This window comes from Chelonoidis abingdonii, chromosome 4 (assembly GCF_003597395.2).
Source record: "Chelonoidis abingdonii isolate Lonesome George chromosome 4, CheloAbing_2.0, whole genome shotgun sequence".
In the NCBI taxonomy this organism is placed as follows: Eukaryota; Metazoa; Chordata; order Testudines; family Testudinidae; genus Chelonoidis; species Chelonoidis abingdonii.
The window spans coordinates 20,180,794-20,202,012 of record NC_133772.1 but is presented as its reverse complement, the minus strand read 5'-3'; the positions used below and the strand labels follow the sequence as shown (position 1 = coordinate 20,202,012).

The 21,219-nt window shown below is 53.7% G+C and overlaps 1 protein-coding gene across 2 annotated transcripts in view; it reads left to right on the top strand.

Moving 5' to 3' along the window:
- The window catches only part of TEAD3 (TEA domain transcription factor 3), a 52,376-nt gene that overhangs the window by 23,095 nt on the left and 8,062 nt on the right, over positions 1–21,219 (top strand). Inside the window, exons 2-7 of one of the 2 annotated variants that reach the window (XM_032789069.2) lie at positions 2,940–3,194; positions 12,003–12,067; positions 16,187–16,249; positions 16,375–16,437; positions 20,111–20,122; positions 20,705–20,842. In XM_032789069.2, coding sequence (XP_032644960.1) covers positions 3,059–3,194; positions 12,003–12,067; positions 16,187–16,249; positions 16,375–16,437; positions 20,111–20,122; positions 20,705–20,842 — 477 coding nt within the window. In that variant the 5' untranslated portion in view covers positions 2,940–3,058. The remainder of the gene's footprint in view (positions 1–2,939; positions 3,195–12,002; positions 12,068–16,186; positions 16,250–16,374; positions 16,438–20,110; positions 20,123–20,704; positions 20,843–21,219) is intronic. The other variant, XM_075064939.1, reaches the window with a different exon arrangement.

The window sequence follows — 21,219 nt, the reverse complement described above, 5'->3', positions numbered from 1 at the left end:
GTCTGCATGTGTGTTTGTACAGCACCTAGTGCCACAGCATCCCCATTCTGCTTGGGGCCTTCAGCAGCTACTGTCATATTAACAGTAATGGCTGGTTGGAGGCAGGATTCCAAACCCTTGGTTAGAGTGTCCTGGGTGGGATCTCCTGGGAACACAGGGCTTGGCAGACGGGATCAGTCCAGGATCTGTTCAGCCCAGCATCCTGTTTCCAAGAGGGACCAGTCCCAGCTGGCTCAGAGGAAGGTCCTGCAGTTACAAGGACATCCTGCTCCCAGAGACCACTTCCTCCTGACCCCAGTACTGAGTGGCCATGCCATGAAGCAAGGGGTTCACAATCCCTTCCAAACCTCATTTCCTCCCTTCTAGGACCCTCCTGTGATATTCTACAGTAGTTGTGCAGAAAGCTTCAGTGTATCCACCCCCCTCCACCCCCAACTGTGCTGCAGTGTCCTGTGCTCAGCCACAGGGGTTCCTGCGTCCCCTGGGGTGAGAGGAAGCGTGGTATCTCCAGGAGAGGGTGTTGGGGAGGGGAGGGTCTCAATATTCTGTCCATGTGTTGCAAGAAGAGGAAATTCTGCTGCATGCTGGCCCCGTGCAGAAACATGGGTGTCTGTCTGTCTCTGGCAGACGTTCAGCTGTTACCCTGCTGCTATTTACCCCATTCACCTTCTCCAGCAGCGGCTCCTGGACCCTGTTCCCCTTTGCCTCCTGAGCTAACGAGCTCTTGCCTGCACCTATGCTCCCCTTGCAAGCTCTTGCACACCCGTGCTCCCCAAAAAAATCCTGTTCCCCCACCCCATCCCAGTGCAGCACTCACAACTGTGTGTGTGTGTGTGTGTGTGTGTGTGTGTGTGTGTGTGTGTGTTTGGGGAGCCAGGAAGCTACACAACAGCCGCAGCAGCCTCCCTCTCCATCCCTCCCCCTTCTCTTTGGCTAACTGCTCCAATTCTGTTCTCCTTATTTGGCCACACTGCTCCCAAAGAAGGGGGGTGTGCGAGTGGAGGACGGGGAGGGGGGAGCAGCGGGAGAGACTGGGTGACATCACGGGGCTCGGGGAGAGACAGAAGAAAAAAGTTACTTTAAAAAAAAATAAAGCCCTGCGCACTTGAACCAGCAGCTTGCTGCAGTTCCTTTAAAAGGAGATGTCTGTACTGGAGACCTCTCATGCGCTGTCCCAGCCCCTCCGGGAAGCCTCTAGCTGAAGGAGACACCTCTGTTCTCAGCTCCCCACCAGCAGCAGCTGCCGCCAAACATGTTATTGCAAAACATGCTCTGGGAGCTGAGCAGGAAGGGGGGGAGCAAGAGGGGAGGTGAAGTCGCAGGCGCTGGTTTGAGGCCTGTCTGGCAGAACCTGTCTGGGGAGCAGAGCTTCCCCCGGGAGCCCCCACTGGCGCTTTGTGCCCTACACGCAATACTCAGTGACCTTTTGGGGGAGGGGGCAGGCTTGTCCAAATAGACACATTGAACCAGAGTCCCAAAGCAAGATGGGGCTGAGGCTTTCAGAGCTGGGATCCAGGCACCTGGCCCCCATTCAGATCAAGAGGAATTGGGCATCCAAATCCCCTGGGTGCCTCCAAAAGTCTCTGCTGGTGATTTCAAACCCTGCTCCTGTCTACAGACTTCATGTCCAGCTCTTCCCATTTAAGCCACTGGGAAGTTTAGCCTTTGGCAGGGTCAGGGTTTGATGGCGAGGCTGCGCTTTGGGCCCCAAGGGGTCCCCCAGCAGGGCTTTCATGCGCTGCACAGCGAGGGAGCCTAGTGCCAACACAGGCTCTGTGTCGTTCTGTGGGGGGCAGTGACACCATGCTGAGGCCTCCCCACCTCATTGCCTATGCTGCATCCTTGCATTGAGGTATGATGATGCCGAAATGCAGCAGGCCAGGGAGCTCCGAGGCAGCAGCACAGCTTGTGAGTAGCTGGGTTGTCATGTAACTAGCAAGGGTCTGCAGTGGAGCAATACCCACTTCTCCAATGCCCAGCATGTAGCAGCCCAGCGTTTCTCTTGCTGGGGGTCCCAACCCAAAAGGGGGTTGCGAGAGCGGCAGCTGCCAGCCAGGTGCCCAGCTCTGAAGGCAGCACCAGCAGCAGTGCAGAAGTAAGGGTGGCATGGTATGGGTCATCACAGCGTGAAATATTTTCAAGGGGGATCACAGCAAAAAAAAAAAAAGTTTGCAAACCCCTGTACCAGCCCATATTCCAGGGGTTCTCAAACTGGGGATCGGGACCCCTCAGGGGGTCATGAGGTTTTTACATGGGGGGTCACGAGCTGTCAGCGTGCACCCCAAACCCTGCTTTGCATCCAGCATTTATAATGGGGTTAAATATATAAAAACATGTTTTTAATGTATAAGGGGGGGTGCAATCAGAGGCTTGCTGTGTGAAAGGGGTCACCAGTACAAACGTTTGAGAACCACTGCCATATTCCATCTCTTATTATTTTCTGTCTTTGCATTCAAGGTGGCAGAGAGCCCCTCCCTGCTATGTGCAATTACCCCTTGAGAGCCAGTCACTTGGCAGCTGGTTCTTGTCTGATGGGCCAATAATTGCCCGGTAAAGCCTTGCTCTCCTCTCTTGATATGGATAGAAGAGGGTTGCAGGGGTGGGGCTGGAGGTTCCTGGAGGGCAAGGCTGTGATCCGGGGCAGGGGACGTGTTCCCATCTTGGGGCTGGAGGTTTCTGGGGGCTGCCCTGTAATGTACCTCAGACTCATCTCTCCTCTGGCTCCAATAGTTTCTATAGGGGCGTTGCTGCCAGCTCTAGGACCCCTTTGTCTCACCTGACGGGAATACATTCACTGCTGGTATCCCTAGCAGAGGAGGAACTTCCCCTCCCAGCCCCTATGTCCCCCTTCTCTTCTTGGCTGTCGGAGGCAGTGTGCATACAGCTGGGGGCAGGATGTCAGGAAACGTCCATCGCTGACCTTTGCTTTGTCCCCTCAGGTTGTCGAGTTGCCATTTGGGGCTCGGGGTCGGAGCCCAGAGCAGCTATCACAATAGCGTCCAACAGCTGGAACGCCAGCGGCAGCCCCGGAGAGGGGCAAGAAGATGGACAGGAGGGAATGGACAAGAGTCTGGACAATGATGCCGAGGGGGTGTGGAGTCCAGACATCGAGCAGAGCTTCCAGGAGGCACTGGCAATCTACCCCCCCTGCGGCCGGCGGAAAATCATCCTCTCGGACGAAGGCAAGATGTACGGTGAGTGAGACCAGGCCATGCTTGGTTTTAGAAGGGATCCAGGCTTGACCCAATGGACACTACAGGGGTGCCTGTGTGCTTGTTCAAACGTCCATCATTATGTTTCAGAGTGAACATCCAGTTACAATGAATAAGAGCAGCTCACACCTCCCTTAGAACCAAACTCTGCCCTTGCATTCCCACTCCAAAGTCCAATTAAATTGAGAATACATCCCTTTGGTTATTATGTTTTGTCTCTGACTCCAATTCACGGGTAGAGCAGGAAATTTCTTGGGTTTGCTGCCAGTGCAAGGTGGTGGGCACTGGCCATGAAAGTCCTGTCTTTCCTCACAGAATAGGTGTAGCCTGATGGAAATGTTGTGTGAGAGTCTGAGTGGGGACTAGGGGTGCCAAAGATGGCATAAGCTGGGGGCTCAGGTTTGAAGTGCAAACATGAGGGGAGCCCAGACCTTGACTAGCAGAGCAAGTTAAGTCAGGACTGAGGTCAATCGGCAGAGCTGTGTTGGGAGCTTATTGCTGGAGCAGCTGGGGATGTGGTGGGTGGGTCGGGACTGAGGTGCCGTGGGAGAGCTGTGTAGGGTGGGTTCTGCGGCACCTGAGGCTCTGACTTTGGTCTCTCGCATCCAGTGGATGACTGAAATCACCCTGTGTCAGCCCAAGCGTTCTGACCTCATCTGGGTGACTGCTAGCTGGTGAGGGGAGTGGAGGGCAGCAGAGAGAGAAGGTAAAAGTGAGTTTCTAAAGGGGAATTGCTCCTCCAGGCTCAGCCCCCAGATGCCGCAAGCCTGGACGTCTCTGACACGGAGGCATTAGGAGCTCTTTGGATGAGCAGTGCCTTCCCTTCTGCCCCATCACTTTCCAAGGCTTGGCCATTACTGTCTGCATCATGGGCACTAACCCAATATCTCAAGCACAGTATTTTGGGCCGTGTCCCTACCGGCCTGTGAGAAGCACGGAAAGGGAAGCCAAACTGGGGCAGGGGTGGCAGCCATCTTGTAATGGCTCAGACATGTCGAGAAGTGTTGAACTCTGTTCCTCATGCTGAAAATCCACAGTTCCCTTGCACTCCCCCAGTCTCTGTCCCTCCCTTTGTGACATCTCTCCCTTCTCTCGCTCCCTTTTTTTTTTTTCACTCCCTCCCTCTTTCTGCTTTGCCTGACTGACTGGTTTGGTGAAGTTGCCGCCAGAGAGAGGCTCTGCGCAGGGAGTCCACACGCCTGGAGCTGGGCGTGAAAGATGGTGTGTCTGGCCTCTCATGCAGGTCACAAACAAGACACTTCCACTTCTGAGGCTCCCTCAGCACTGCCTTTGGATCTGTGTTTTCAAATCGCGGCTTGGCCTCAAAGTTCCCCCCGTGTCGATAGTTTCCCCAGCTCTGAATTTTTGGGGCCACCCAGAGCCCTCTCCTTGCCCCATGTCCCCATCAGAAGCCCCTCCACTTCCATTTCCAATCCAGTAGGCCGCATTCATCCACCAGAGTCATGGATTTGGCCTGGTGTCTCCCACTGGAACAGGGTCACCTTGTCAATGCAGGGTCTGGCTGAGGGAAGTCTGTACCCATGGATGGCTCTGGGGGACTGGGGCCCATTGCCTCTTGGGTTCAACTTTAAATACGTTATTGACGTGGCAAGATAGGCAAGTGTGGCCCAAGTCAGTGCATTCAGCATCTTCAGCTGGAAGCAGGAAGCCTTGTTGTTACAGGAACCTGCCTCCACCCATTGACGGTTCAGTGAGTTAGGATGCGGCGCCCACACTCTAGTTTCCATAGCTTTCTTGGCATGACCAGCTAGACAAGCGCTTGCCTGAGTCGAGAGTGAGTCTGCGCCGAGGACAGGCCGGCAGTTAAGAGTTCAGCGGGGGGTGTCTTTGTGCAGTGAGTTGGATGACTCTCAGCCCAGTTCCTGGCAGGCCAATTGTCCACATCAACACTTCACCATTGAAATTGGCACCTTTGCGGGTGTTGTCAGCAGCGAGGCCGTTGAAACTCGCCTCCCCTCGAGGGGGTCCTTCCAATGCAGATGCGGAACATGCCTCCCCTGCTGCTGGCAGTGCTCTACCTGCTCTGGGGTGTCAGTCTTTAGGGATGTCAGTCCAGGACTCTTCTCCAGCACTATAAGGAAGTCCGACTCGGTTTCTGGCATCCTCTGCTGAGATCTCTCAAGTCCCAACAGCTCAGCACAAGGTTGGACTTGCTCAGTGCTTGGATGAAAAACCTCCAAGGAAACCCAGTGAGCTGGTGAGAATGGCACCAGTATTTCAGTGCAATGCGAGAGGGGGGATATGCTGCTGGAGCGGGGCCTTTCTAATGAAATGGACAATAGAGATTTAAAACCCCTCCCTCGCTCCTGGTCACTTGGGCTGTGTGTAAACACATGTTGTCTCCTCCTCCTCCTGCTCCAGGCTGAATGCTCCTGTGATGTCACAACTCTGTGTTTGTGACCTCAATCCTGTCTCCATGGGGATGGACTGTCATATTATAAACACTGTTACAACCTCAGAGGATGTCTGGTGGAGGTGGGGGGGTGGAACACTGTCTAATAGTGGTTAAAGTGCAAGACTAGGCTTCAGGAGGTCTGGGTTCTGTTCCCAGCACTGCCACCAACTCTGCCTCGGTTTCGCCATCTTAATAATATGGGGAATACCTACCTTAGACTTAATGTGTTCATCTCTGTAAAGCACTGGGAGGATGCTAGAGAAGGGCTAAGGATTTAGGATAGTTATATATTGATCATATTCTGAGAAACTGGGCACAGCTCTTACACCCGATCGGAACTGGCCAGACGTGTCTTTGTATCAATCCCTCAGGAATCAGCACTGAGCTGAAGGGAATTGCAGACGGCTGGTAATGCCTTACCTCTCTCTCTAGTTGCAAAAGACTCTAAAACACCTGACCAGTTGGGCACAGAGCACCCATGAAATGCAGCCACCTCTGAGGAGCGGGACAGTCGCCAGCACACTGCACGAGTTTGTCTTTTTAAGTTCTTCCCTAAGCATTAGGAAGAACTTTAACAGCTCCCCTCCCCTTGCACTGGTCTCGCTGGCTCTCCATAGCTCTCCCCCTGTGCTCAGATCTTCCTGCAGCAAAGCAAGACTTCTCCCCACCCCTGCTCCGAAGATTCGGGGCCACCCAAAGGGACGTGCTTCACTACACAGCCTTTCAGCCCTTGCACCCATGCTCCCCACTCATGCCACCCAGCAGGGGCGCTTCTAGCCCAGGGCCTCAGGGATGGAGGCTGGGGAGTGCGGGGATTCCAAAGTGGGTGCATTTTTTGGATTTCTCTGGGAATAGTTGGAGTGCCGCTGGGGAGCTTGGCCTCCACTCAACAAACGCAAGTGTGCAAACTGGTTTTTCCAGCCCCTGGGAGACATCGGGTAGTTGCTTAAAGAGACAGCAGCCCAATTCTGCTTTCATCTTCCATGCTGCCACGCTTGGTACAGAAACTCATTTTCACCTTCTCTCACTGTCTCTCCCCAGACACACACACACACTTTTTCTCTGCCTCACTCCCTCCCTCCCGTTCTCTTTTGTAGGCAGTGTTTAGAACTGGGGGCAGGCTGCAGGGAACCTTCCTAGTTTTCCTCCTAGAGAAGAGAGCAAGGAGGGGTCTGCTGAACCGAACATACGGTGGGCCCAGGTCTGCGTCTGGTCTGGGAGGGAGCTCAGAATAGCTGGGCGAACTCATAGTCCTTGGGCACCCAAGTCCACCAGCAGGAGTATGGCTTGGGAAGGCTGTGAGCTTCCCTATCCCAATCCTAGTTCTTCTGTGAGAGGAGGGATTGAAACCACCATGACCCTTGCCTCTGATCTTTAAATCGTGATGTGAGGACCTCAGTAACTCAGCCAGAGGTGAGGGGTCTATTACAGGAGGCAGTGGGCGAGATTCTGTGGCCTGCAATGTGCAGAAGGTCAGCATAGATGATCATGGTGGTCCCGTTCTGCCCTTCAAGTCTATGATCTGCATGGAATTAAATGGCTCCCTGTGTTTGTGCTCCCCCCATTTGCCTGGTGGGGCTGTTGTCCCCTTCCGTGGGCATTATTTCCAGCCTGTATGAACACTCTCTGTGGCCCCCTAACGAGAAACCCCATGGAGAAGCTGAGGATCTCCATGCTGGAATAGTGGAAGCAATGGCAAATGAGTCATTGACCGTGCAGAATCCAGGGTCCTCCCCACAGGGGAAGGGCTTAGCTCACACCTGGCACAAGTTCTCCAGGCCGCACAGCCCCAGAAGGTGTCTCAGCCATGACCAGAGGGAGACTAACCCCAGCAGAGCCAGGGAATCCCACCTCCTCCACTGTTTATCTGGGAAAAGGGAGTGTTGTTCATCTAGTGTTACCCCATTGCCTTTTGTTTCTGCCCAGCCTACTTACCTCCCAGTACTCCAGTATCCCACTAAGAGAATACTCTAGTATTCGATAGCATGAGCCCCAGACTCGTCATGGTAATCAGTAACGTTGTGGACCATCATGACAGAATTCAGTAGTATTTTTTTTTCTGAGGATTTCTGCAGTAACATCCCCTCGCAACAGCTTACATGAGTCTCCTACTGGTATTTCTGGCCGTTGTTTGTTAGCTGTATTACAGTAGTACCTAGAGGTCCCAGCCAAGACTGGGGACTGCGTTGTGATAGGCAGTATGACGGGGTCCCTGCCCTGAAACGCTTGCAATCCCCTGCTGTAGTGTTCTTTCCTTGGGGATGCCACTGTGCTCTGACGGGATGAGAGTTCTTGCCGGTGATGGACCAAGACAGGACATGGTGGGGCATTCTGTAGCTTCCCTTGACAAGGGCAAGGGCTTCTCCAGCCCACCAGCATGGCTGTTTATCCAGACAGGCATTAGAGATGGGATTCTCCAGGGGGATCCCGGAGCATTGTAGCTCTGGCACTGCACTTGAGGAGTAGGGGTGCTTTGATTGCAGAGGGACTGAGCTCCCAGCCGCTGGCACAGAGAGGCCGAGGGAAGCAGTGGAAGGGGGGCAGCCTTGACCTATGGTAACCTCTAGTATTTGAATGGTGGCCAGGCTATGAGCATGGGGTGATAGTGGAGGGCTGGGGCTTACCGGGCAAGGGGTGTCTCTCTGTCTCTCAGGGTTGTTGCCAGGAACTCAGGGAGCCTGCGCCTTGCTCCCAGACAGCAGGTGTAACTTGAGTTGGACTCGGCCAGGGCTGGTATGCTGCGGCACGCGGATTGGCTGGAAGGTTGTCCCACTAGGTTATTTTTAACAGAGCAGTCCAACTGGTTCACATGGTGGTGTCAGGGGAGAGGAATTTGGGGAATGTGGTAATTTGGAGGAGGGACGTGCCCTCCTAGAGGGAATGGCACAACCTCTGGTGAATCACGGGGCTGGGACAGCCCTGCAATGCCTGCTGGTACCAGAGAGTGAGAGAGCACGACCCTTAGCTACCTGGTACCATAGAGACAGGGAGTGGGGGCATGCACGGGGGGCCTTCCCGCTGTTCCCAGAGACAGACACGCACAGACTTAGCTACGCAGGTACCATAGAGACAGTGGGGCCCACACAGAGCTGTCCTGCTGGTACCACACACAGGGAGCAGAGAATAGGGTTGGTGTGTGCTAGTACCAGAAAGAGAGAGACACAGCTCCATGGTACAGCAGAGGGTGCATGTGTACACACACACACACGCAGAGCTATGCTCGGAAGGAGGAGAGTTACCCACAGTTCCCCACCTCCCGCGCACTCTGTGGTGGGCACAAGGGAGAAGTGACATATACTGTTAAAATAGAGGTGAGGGGAGAGGACAGGATGTGAGAGAGACACACACAGAGGGCGGAAACCTGCTCACAGCACTTGGGGAATGATGACCCCTTGAGGCTTTTGCAAACTTCCAGAGCAGCTGAAAGAGGCTCCCACCATGCAGGGAACCCTGCAGTGCCAGGGCCGAGGGTGCGCTGTTAATACCCACTGAAAATAGTCCAGTGTCCCACGCTCATAGTGCGCCGGTTGCGTCGTGCCCCGCTGCGGGGCGTGGGCTGCCCCATATGGCCGTGCTGTGTTTGTAGTTCCTTCAGCCGTGCTCAGGATTGGGAGGATGGTGGGGATGGAGGAGAGTTGGTGTGTCCCCACAGTGGGAGGGCGGGAAATACAATCACCTCACATTGACTGGCTCCACTCTGCAGTCCTCCCCTCCCAGCATGGGCCTTCAGGACACCTACTGACCCAGAAGCCCCTCTCCTCCACCACGGTCACTTTTTCTTCTTTTCTTGTCCTCCTTTCTCCACCCTCCTCTTCCTCTCCTCTTTGCTCCTGGGCCTCTACGCTCAGCATTGCCCTCTCCTCTCTCAGCGTCTCCTCCCTTGCCACCCTCTGTCCAGATCCAGGGATCTTCAGGGTTATCTCCATTGCTCTCTCACACACCCTGCCACCCCTTTCCTGCTTTCCCCCAATGCCTTCCACCATGCTGTGGGGCCAGGCCTGCCGGGAGTGCAGCCTCTTCAGGCCACTAGGCCTCCTTGCTGCTACTCTTAGGCCAGGGCCCACATGACTCTGGATCCTTCAGGTCTCTTGTCTCCCAGGTCCCAGCCTAGCTGTAACCCCCAGGGTCTTGTGCTCTGACAGCTTGCCAGGGAGTCAAGATTGAGATCCACGCTGCCAGGGTGAGCAGGCAGGCTGGTGGGCACCTGCCACATACTTCCAACAGCACGTCTCTAGGGTACAGCTAGCCTTGGGCGCCATCCACGCCCTGTGAAAGGAGCGGTGCAGGGGCCGAGAGAAGTGGTGTCTGGGGAGCTCCTGGGGTGAGAGGCCCCAGGGCGAGGGTGGAAGAGCAGACTTCAGACCCTAGGGGTGAACAGGAAGGAAATGGCTGCGGCAAGCCAGGTACTTAGGAGTTGTTCCCTGATTACTCTTCTTGGGCTCCGTTTATTTCTAATATGCAGTTTGCAGTGGAGAGGCTGCAAGGGGAAATGCATCTAACAGTGCCAACGCCGCCACCCCCCCCCCCCCCCGATCAGCCTCACCAGGCCCCTCAGATAGCAGGTCTCGGGTGGAAGGACTGGGGAGGGGCTGAGGGCTGGAATCTCCTCTTCTCCCTCACATCTTTGGGGTAGCCCAGCTGGTACAGACAGGTCAGGCTGGGCCTAGACCCACCTGATTCTGTGCGGCTAGAGACTAGGAAACCAGAGCCCGTGGTTGTGGGCGTTTATGGGAATGCAGGATTAGCTACAGCTGCCTTCTAAGGGGAAGTAGTCCAGCCATCCCCTGTGGGGGCCAGTGTTAACCCAGGGCAGGGGAATCACTCCAGCTGTTCCCTGTGGGGAGCACCATTACTCCCAGGCAAGCTTGCCTGTGTGTGTGAGGGAAGAGCGGCTGAGTGGATGGGCCACTGGACTGAAACTCAGAAGACAGGAGTTCTATTCCTGTGCTGCTGGATGACTTTGGGCAAGTCACTGCCCAGTTCTTTGTGCCTCAGTTTCCCCAACTGTAAAGTGGCCTCACAGGGGAAGTGATGACTGGGTGAGTGCATGCTCCAGGGGCAAAGAGGGGGGCGGTCTGTTCTACCCCAGTAAGGGGTTGCACACCCCCTTTCTCCCCCAAGGGACATGATCCCTGCTCCAGCTGCTCTTTTGGAGGGAGCCTTGTTACTCCCTCGTATGGAGCCGTCCTTCTCTTGCCCTCCCCAGAAGGCATGGGATGCAGCTGACCCAGCGCAGCACCTGGCGCTGTCTGTCGTCGTGTTGCTGGCAGAATTGCAGAGGCGTGAGGAGGGGGCGAGGAGAGCTTGTGCTTCTTCCCTTACAGTATGAGGCCTGTTCGGAGAGCCCCTTCCCCTGCCCCCAGAAGGCGCGGGGCGTCGGCGCTGCGACAAAAGTTGTTTGGCTTTTTAACTCTTTTTAAAAAAAAAAAAAAAAAATCCTAAACTAGCTCCAAGGGCATTATGACTAGCTCCAACCTCCACCATCTGGTCCATTAAAATAAATCTGGCGTGCTTCCCCACCCCCACATCGGTGAGGGGGAGGGGGGAAGGAGAGAGAAGAAAACTCCCAGCTGCTCTGAGGTTTGAATTTAGATTGACCACAGCTGGCCTGTAAAATGTGGAGCAAAAGCGCTTCTGCTTCGGATTAGGTCGAGGATGTCGGGCAAGGCTGTTTAAAAGGCCAGTGCTCCTGGAAATGCGGATTGGGCCATGGGGAAAATTTTGGGGGTTGCCAATGTTGCTTACATCTGAACCCAAATCTCGTGCTGTGCTCTTCGCCCATTTCCGCAGGCTCACTGGCCTCCTGCTGCAGTCTATAGAGTTGCCAGTTTCCCTCCCAGGAGGAGGGGAGGGGTGTCTCCGAGAGCAGTGATCCCAAAGCGCCAGGTTCCCGGTGAAGTGAGCGCAGAAAGCTCTCCTGCTATTCTTGGCAGTGTCCTCCAAGAGCACTGCGGGAGGGAAGGAATCTCATCCCGCAGACGCGATGGGAGGAGTTTCTGGGTGTCCCATGTCTGCGCCTAGCTCTCTGGTTGGCACAAACTGCCCACCATTTGGTGCGTGCTTTCAATCAGAATGGTCCCCTCCATCGTGGTCATTTCATTGTGTCCTGGCCCCCTCTCTTCCCATCAATGCTGTCACCTGTCACTGGGGCCCTCACAGTCTGGCTCAGTCTGGCCTTGACAGCTACCAGTACAGCACCCCCTTCTGGCAAAGCCTTGTCACTTGACCTGTGGCTCAGAGAGAAACCTTGGTTAGGCCAGGGTTGGAGTGTTTTTGGACTAGGGAAGGGAAGTGTTTGGGTGTCAGGGACAAGGCAAAGGACTTGGCAAGATGCTCCTGCTTTGATTTTGTTCTTACTCTTTGGCTTGCTCTAGGTCGCAATGAATTGATAGCGAGATACATCAAGCTCCGGACGGGGAAAACACGGACGAGAAAACAGGTAAAAAAAACCTGCTTTACTTTATTTGAAGAAAGGGTCCGAGCGCGAGACCTTTGGCTGATAGACTCAGCCTCAAGGACAGTGCTGGGAGTCTGGCGCCCTTCGCTCGGCTTGTCGTCGCACTCTGGGAGGATGAGGAAGGACACTGTGGACTAGCAGGCAAAGCCCAGGGCAGTGTCTGGATTCCTGGGTTCCACTTCCAGCTCTGCCGCTGGCTGCTGCGCGTCTCGCGTTTCCCCTCGCTGTGCCCCCTTTTCCCCATCCGTGCAATGAGGATTACGCTGAGTTGCGTCACAATGGGGGTTATGGAGCTCGGACATGGCTCGCTGGGAGCTGCTATAGCCCAGCAAAGGGAGAGAGAGTGATTGTTGAGGATCCCCACCCCACCCTTATTGGATGCTTAAGGTCCGGGAACTGATCGGTTCTGTTACAGTCGTCTTATCTCCTCCGGTGGGCTTCAGGTCACTGGGTAAGCGGGACTGGGTGAGCCTCCTGTATGCTGCACCTGCCTGGTGTGGCACGGCCAGCTAGAGAGGAAAGAGTCTGCTACAGTCTTGGCTAACAGCCTCTTTTAGCTAAGGCAGTAGAGGCTCCTGTGCTAAGATCCAGCAGGTTCCCAGCTGTGGTCGTCCCAATGTGAGGCGTCAGAACACCTGGCGTTTGGGATTCATTTGGGATCGGCACTCCGGTGTGTGTCTGCGTAGCCCAGCCTCTCCCATCCCTGAGCCTCGTTAGAGTCCCGGCGGATTCAGCCACGTCCCAAGAGCAGCCCTCTGCATGGGGCAGCGACATGCCTGCCTCCCCTCCTCGGGGGAGCTGTGATGGCGAATGTGGCATGGGAAATGATATTTGAACCTTCAAAAGTCATTTGATTTGGGGTTTGGCTTGTGATTGGGCCTAGGGCTCATGGGATCTACCTGTTTTATGCACACCCGGCCCTATTGCTTCTGGTGGAATCTGGGCCTGAACCCAAACACTCTAGATTTGCACTTGGATCTGGATTGGGCACTGGTCCCTTTCCTTCTACAGGCCAGCCTCCAACTTTGAATGGTCACTGGCATGTCTGAGATCTCTAGCGAAATCCTGAGTCTTTCATCCCCTCTTCTTCTAGATCCAGCTCTGGAGTCCCTCTCTGCCAGTACTCTTTACCAGGACAGGGGGTGCTTGTGTAACCCAGGTGCACTAGAATACTGTCCTGTCAGCCGTGGGCATGGGCACAGAGCTCTCTCCCACCCCCACCAGAAGCGCGGACTGTTGTGGCAGGAGAGTCCTAGAGCTCCTTGTTCCCACCTGCATCCCCTCCCTCCAGCCAGCCCTGTGCTCCTTGCCCCCATGCATTGTATTGGGTGGGGTGTGCAGAACTGGGGACTAGCACCAGGGCAGCATTGAAAATCAGCTGGCAGCGAATCACACCTGCTGTGGGAGCTCTGGGGTGTTACCTGCCTCATGGGACCAAGGGAGTAGGAGTCCTGTATCCACTTCCACGCCTGTGTCTGTGAGTGCTTCTGGACCAGTCCAGGGACCGAGCTGGTTGTCCATAAGCCGTGGAGAGGCTCTTTCCATTTGCAACAGGTCCAATTACCAACAGCCATCTCGCTGCTCCCTATGCTTGAAACTCCCTCTGGCTGTGACCAGTGCATGCTCTGTGATGGGATTAGAACAGCAGGCCACCGGTGCTGTTGCTGGCTGTGGTTTGTAGCAGGGTTCCTGCCAACGCGAGGGGGAAAGGATCTTGGAAATCTGACTGCCGCTCGCCCATTTGCTCTCCCCGGCCTGTGATGACAGGTAGTTCTAGACTGGTTGGCAAGAGGAGCAGCGATGGGGGGCAGGACAGTCTAATGAACTGGGATTTTGGAGCCAAGGGCTCGAAACCCAGATCAGACACAGACACCTTGTGCAAATCATTAATCTATCTTTGTGCCTCAGCTCCCCATCTGTAAAAGGGGATAATAGCACTGCCCTACCTCCCAGGAAGGATACAATACATCAGTGATTGCTACTGCATTGATGGAGGCAGTATAAGCACCATAGCTAGGCTGATAGATTGTAAGGTGCTTGGATCCTATGGGTGGGAGGGCTGTTTAGGTATGTGGATAGACAGAAGACCACGTTGGCTCCATGCAGTAGAACTTTTCCTCTGTGTTAAAGCTTTGAAATGATCCCTTGAAAACTTATCTGGGCTTAGCGGTAGGGGCGGGAGGGCAGGGGCAGATGCCACTCGAATGGATGAATAGAGAGGAATTTTGTTTTGGAGCATGCAGCCTTCACTGGGTCCCTCTGGAGGCAGAGGTTTGACCCAAGAGCAAACTGAACCTGATGATCGCCATCAGAAATGTGTCCGAGGCATCTCAATGCACAGCAGACTGACTCTGCGCTGGAGAAGCAGCCAAGGGGCTGGAACTAGTTGCAAGAGAGCAGGATGTAGGGGCAGCTGATGGTCAGAAGGGAGCATGTGGGAAATGATACCACATTGCTGCACAGATGAGGCCAAAATTTCCAGCTCTGGGTGGCCCAAGAGAGGTTCCTAACTCCATATTCAGGGTTCTGAATAGAAAACATCCTGCACGACACCGTCAAAAGACAAGCCTGGAGACTTAAATTCATAGCTCTGGTGGACTTAATAAAGACCCTGGATTTATGGCTCATTACAGCAACCTGTAACCCACTAAGCCTCCTTTGTCCTAGGACTGTAGAGATATGCAGTGCTCACTTCCCCTGGAATGGTCTCTTTAACCTATGTTAAGTGCGTTTCTGTTTCACCTTGTGTTTAGCTGTGATGCTCGAGTACCTTTCCCAGACCAGAATCAGAGCTTTGTGTGGCTCGAAAGTTTCTCTCTCTCACCAACAGAAGTTGGTCCAGTAAAAGATATCACCTTACCCCCCTGGGATCAATACAGCTGTAATGACACTGCACACACCTGATTTTCCAAGGTTTACAGCTCTCATTGACCTGAGTGAGGGTTGTGAATTCTCTGGAAACCAGTCACCTTTTATTTAGATCCCTATCTTTAGGTGCCCAGACTTGGAGCTTGTCTACACTTGACAGCACTTCAGTGTAGACAGTCAATGATGCCAGGGGTTCTCCTGCCAGCATAGTTAATCTATAAGAATGGCCATACTGGGTCAGACCAAAGGTCCATCCAGCCCAGTATCCTGTTTTCTGACAATGGCCAATGCCAGGTGCCCCAAAGGGAATATGGAGAACAGGCAATCATCAAGCGATCCGTTCCCCATCGCCCATTCCCAGCTTCTGGCAAACAGAGGCTAGGGACACCATCCTTGCCCATCTCCCCGAGAGGCAGTAGCTAGGTCAATGGAAGAATTCTTCTATCTGTCTAGCGCTGTCTGCACCAGGGTCAGGTGGGCATAACTACATCACTCGGGGGATGGATTTTTCCCAGCCCTGAGCAATGTAACTTGGTCCACTTCACTTTTTTGAGTGAACCTGGCCCTGAAAATTTTTGCCTGTGTTTTTCCTCCTCTTTGCGCAGCACAATTCACAGAGATGTGAGGGAGCCTGCTGGAGTCTGTTCTGGCTCCTGCATCTTCCCTGGAATGATTCGCTATGCTGCAGCTGCAACTGCAGGGCCAGATTCCGCCTGGCAGAACCTCACAGGGTTGTCACGGCCATGTGGAAGGGCAAAATTTGCCTTTCACAAACTCCCTCCCTGATGGTGACACATGAGAAGGACGGAGCCTGGGCTGAGCATGCAAGGCTGGCAGTTAGAGAAACCATCTCTTTGTTGGTTAGATGGGCCCCCTTTGCAGAGAACCACCAAGCGCTAATAGCCTTGGCATCCACAGCACCATTGGTTGCAGAGTTAGCACCAAACTGCAAAGTGAAACAAGAGGGGTGAACTCATGGGGCACGTGCCTACTCTGTGGGCCAGATCCTCGGCTGGCATGACATTTAAACCAGCTGAGGATCTGGCCCAATATTTTTGGCCACTGTTGCTCATGTTCCATAGGAGGAGTGCTAGTTCTCAGGAGTCTCTGCTGACCCCCGGGCTGGCCTCGTGTATCTCGAACGCTCGGCGCGCTGTTGTCACACAGCGCAGTGTGGGATCATGTCTTCATTCTCTTTGTGTTTTCCTTTTTGAATGGCTTGGCGGGCCCTAGGTGTCCAGCCACATACAGGTTCTAGCTCGGAAGAAGGTGCGGGAGTACCAGGTTGGCATTAAGGTACGTTGGAGACCCTGCCCATGCATCCGTGGTGTGTGAGCATGGGACAGCCCCTCTCCTTCCTCTCCTCTGCTCTGGTTGACGGCTCTGCTGTTTTCCCCTCTCCTTCTGCTTTCTCTCTGCAGGTCTCTAGCCACTTGCAGGTTCTAGCCAGACGGAAATCTCGCGAGATTCAGTCCAAGCTGAAGGTACGCGCTCCCCGGCTTCCCCCCACCTCCCGCTTGCCCCCGAGCAGTGGCCGTGCTGACAACTAACACACTCAGCTCTGTGGTGTGCCGCTTTCTCTTTCCTTTTTATGTCTTTCCCCCACTCCCTTCGTTCCTGGAACCAGAAGCTCCTTGGAGAAGGGGTGGCAGGAAGAGACTGCAACAGGATCTGTCCAGCTGGAGACGTCTAGCTAGGAAGCTCCTGAGCTCAGATAGAAGCCTCCCTGGAGACCCTCTTCCCATGCGCCCTTTGCAGGATGGTGATCCCTGTGCCCATGTATGGACCTGCTGTGCACAGAGCGGGGAGTGCAGGGTTGGTAGGTTGCAAGGGCTGGCCAGAGCCTGCGCATCCCAAAGGCAGTAACATAGCAAGCAAGAGTCTTAGGCTTTCCCCTTAATGCTCCTCCTCCTCCCCACAAGCTCCTGCACTGGGCAAGGCTCTGTGTGTTTCCCTGTAGCTGGGAAGATCAGGGCCTCTCCCTCGCTGCAGAGATGCATCATAAGTTGGCCGCTGCAGGACCGTGAGGGAGCAGTGCAGGCTGCAGCCTAACCTAGCCAGCTGCTGCTGCAGACTAGTGAACTAGGGGGTGAGGACAGCATGCTGGGGACCTCCCCAAGGGGCGGGAATGAGATTCAGAGCCTACCCCTGTGTCTGAGGCTGGGGTCCCAGGGCAATGCTCCCCCAGCAGATGCCGATGCTTATGGGTTGGTCCAATGCCCGTGAGGGGTGATGCTGTCCCAGCTGATTCTAGTGCACTCGGGTTGCGTGGGCCACCTGGAATAACTCCACGCTGGATGGTGTCAGGGTGCTCAGGCTACAGGGCCCACACGCTGTGACTCTGCCCCCCGCCCCTCCCCATAAGGAGACACATGCATGTTGGGGCCTGTGCTTCTAGTCTGTAGGGGAACAGTCGGACTGTGGGACTAGCACAGGGAGATGCCAGTTGGGGGATGTTTGAACCACAGGGCTCATATGGTGGGACATACTCGCTAGTGCAGGGATGCTCAGCCAGGAGCTTTGGGGCTTCCCATGGAGACCCTGCTCCAGTTCATTCTGGCTGCCTGGAGGTTAGGCTAGGGATCCAGGAGCCAAGGGAGCAGAGCAAGGATAAAACTGGAATGTTGTCTCTTCTCTGGTTGGCTTTTCTTTCTCTCCTTCCCTTTTTCTAAGTGGAGTTTGACTAACCTTTCAGTAACTGTTTCCACTGTGTGTTCTCTGTATTGTGGTTTGCTGGGTGCCAGAGGCACATGTGGGTGGGGTGGGATGGGGTTGGGTCACAGGGCAGGGTGCGGGGAGGGGTTTTGCAACTGAAACTGAAATGAAAGTTCTCATCAGGACAGTCCTCCTTTTGTGGTTGTCGTTCATTTTGTATTGTGGGAGCCGCACCATCGGGGCCCCATTGTGCCAGGCACAGCACATGTGCACACGCTTAACTAAAAGACCCTGCCCTGAAGAGCTTGAGTAGGAGACGAGAGACAACAGGTGGATGCCGCAAACAGAGGGGAAGAACACACCATAATAGTGCAATAACTATGATTAGCCTGCACGGCGCGGGGGCCACTCCCAGGTGGCGGAGAAATCTCGCTGCTGGTCCATATGCATTTGTTTGTTCCAGTGCCCTCTGTCTTCCTGTCCCATTTAACAAGTCCCTGTAGAGTTTAATAGGGAATTTGTCCCTATTGTAGAGTCTATGGGATTGTTCAAAAGAACCTAGAGAGAGGATCTGGCTTGTTGTTAAATTTTAGTATAGGGTTTGGGAGTCATTTCTGTAGATCCCTATTATATTCCATCTGACTCTTCCATAAGGACAATAATTCCTCTGGCCCCTGGGGACTCTCAGTAACTGGTGCAGACGGAGGCTGTACTTAACAAGCCCTTTTCACTCTTCTAGAAGCAGGGGATGGGCACTTGAGGGCAATTTTGGAAGGCCAGCAGGGCCTATGTGTGGAAAAGCCATATCTCCATTTTGGGATCCTCTTTTAATACAGCCAAGTCCAACTGCCTTTTGATTCTCTCTACGCCTCAAACATGTGTCCGTGCACGTAGCTCTTAGACGCTACAGGACTGTGTAATATTGATTTTTAAAATACATCCATCTCCTGAGTCTCTGGGGGCTCTTAAAACTGGTTCAAAATGAATCGGCCTATCAAGCCTCAAGTTAAGCTCTGAGGAAGAAAAGCAATATCTGATCTGATGATCAAGGCATGCATATGTAGTAAGCACACTAGGACAGTGGTTCTCAAACTTTTTTACTGGTGACCCCTTTCACACAGCAAGCCTCTGAGTGTGACCCCCCCCTTATAAATTAAAAACACTTCTAAATATATATAACACCATTATAAATGCTGGAGGCAAAGCAGAGTTTGGGGTGGAGGCTGACAGCTTGCAACCTCCCCCCGCCCCAATGTAATAACCTCATGACCCCCTGAGGCATCCCAACTCCATGTTTGAGAACCTCTGCACTAGGATGACCACAGATGCACTGGGAAAGATTGCAGAACCCTCTGTTCCTGCTGAGTGAGCCAAATAGTTATTGCAAAAAGGAAACCTTGCTCCTTTTTCCAGTTGCCTCATATAAACACGCAGCTGTCTAGGGACAGATTATCTAGTGCTCCACACCCAGTGTGCACCCACCACACTGATCCCTTCTGAAAATGTGGCCACTTCCTTAGAGGCCCGAATGGGAGCTCAGCTCTTGAGGTCCATGTAGTCTGGAGAGAGAGAAATGAGTTGCTGATACAAACGCACACATCAATTTCCTGGTTTTAATCCTCTCCTTCCTATGGCGCCTTCCCAGTGTCCCTGGAGCTGAGCATGACAAGCAGAGGTTATTTTTGATGCCTGTTTTCTCATTTCACTTTGCCAGCTTTAAAACTTGTAAGAGGTGGTGAATGGGAAAGACTTGATGATATTAAAAACCCAGAAGATCCACTAGCCCAAATGAGGATCTATGTGCAGGCCTGGAAATTCTCAAATCAATCCGTCGTAAAACAGCTGAGGATCATTTCCTCAGACGCATCCCTTTAAATCTCCTTACCCAGCACTCTTCCCGCTCCTCTCTCCACTTAGGTCTACATGTGCACAGCCACTTGGTTCACAACCAAATACATGGTTTCCACCATCACCTCCCCCACTATAAAAATGCCGCTGTTCTCATACAGCCAGGCACTCCTCGTTCCCCGACTTTCTACTGTGTGCACATATAGAACCGGACATGCCTCCGCTGCTGGTGCATATGTCACGCACATACATGTTTGTGCTGGGTAAGATTGCTTCATGCCCAATCAGCCCCTGGCTCACTATTCTTAGCTTCACGTACTAGTGCAGCCTATTCTGGTATTTCACGGCGGCCCGTGCACTACCCAGCGTTGCCTAACTGAGAAGAGGTTACTAGCCCCCACAGATCTGTTGTACTCATTCACACCCTGGCGTCCCACATACCCAGATTGCGAAGCAGGGTTGTAAACACAGGGAGACCAGGTCCATTAGAAACCCCCAGGTTTAGGTTTGGTTTGTTTCCAAAGTCAAACCCATCTTCCCTTGGTTCTTTGACGGGTCATTATATTAATGACTCCTATAACGATGCAGACATGCCTCTGCTCTGGGATTGTTGCAAACATACTAACCGTTGCTATTCCTTTCTTTTACGTACAGGCCATGAACTTGGTAAGTAGTTCTTGAGTTTGCAGTTACTTTCTTTAACCATCTCTGTATCCTTTTAATATTCCCTGGCCCTCTCCCATAGACAGAGACCCCTCCAAGAAAAAATCCCTGGTTTCAGTGATTCAGTGCAGGGGTAAGGGGGTGTTTTCTCTCTGAGTCAGAACTCAGCCAGTGCTGCCAAGGGTGCCCTCTCACATGTGAGATTTAAAACCGAAGCCCTGGCCACTTGTGCTCAGCAATCCCTTGGGATGTTGTTGTGAGCAAATTCCAGTCTGGGCGGTTTCTGTTCTCCTTCCCAAGTTCCCCCTGCTGTTTCATTGACTGCATTATTCTCCGTGACTTCCTGTCCTAAACTGTTGTGTAACAATGCATGGCGATGATAAACAGCTGCCACGTTCCACCCCAGAGGTGACTGCATCGCAGGGGCAGTTGAAGGGATCCCTTTGCATGTATAGATCCAGTTGGTAAAGCGCGTTGGGCTTCTTTGGGCTGAAGGAGGTAATCGGTGTCAGTCGGTCTGTCTGCGTCCCTGTCTGGTTTTGTGTTGGTAACCACGCTTTCTGTTCCTCCTCTCCTCTCTCAAAGGACCAGGTCTCGAAGGACAAGGCCCTGCAGAGTATGGCCTCCATGTCATCCGCACAGATCGTATCTGCCAGCGTCCTGCAGAACAAACTCAGCCCCCCTCCTCCTCTTCCGCAGGCTGTCTTCTCTGCTCCCCCCAGGGTAAGGGACTCTGCTCTCCCCAGGTGGAAGAAGGCTCGCCCTGTGTTCCCAGCCCAGAGGATCTGCCACATGGAATGGGCTAGGAACACCGTCTAGGAAGGAGATCGAGCCACCACAGGCTCACCTGCTGCACTGGGAGTTGATACAGGGAACAGCAGGGGAGGGGTGGCTGCAAGGGAGCTCATAGCTACTCCAGTCCTAGGCTCTCCTGACAGGCGGCTTTGTTGAGGAAAGGGGCAGGAGAATTGGCCCTTGGGGAGCTCACAGCTACAGCATTCCCCTAGCAGATTTCCTGCCGAAGATGTGGTGTCCAGGTTGGCTATAGATTTGCTGTGCAACTTTAAAGCCTGCTCAAAGGGGCAGTAAGATGTGTCGCG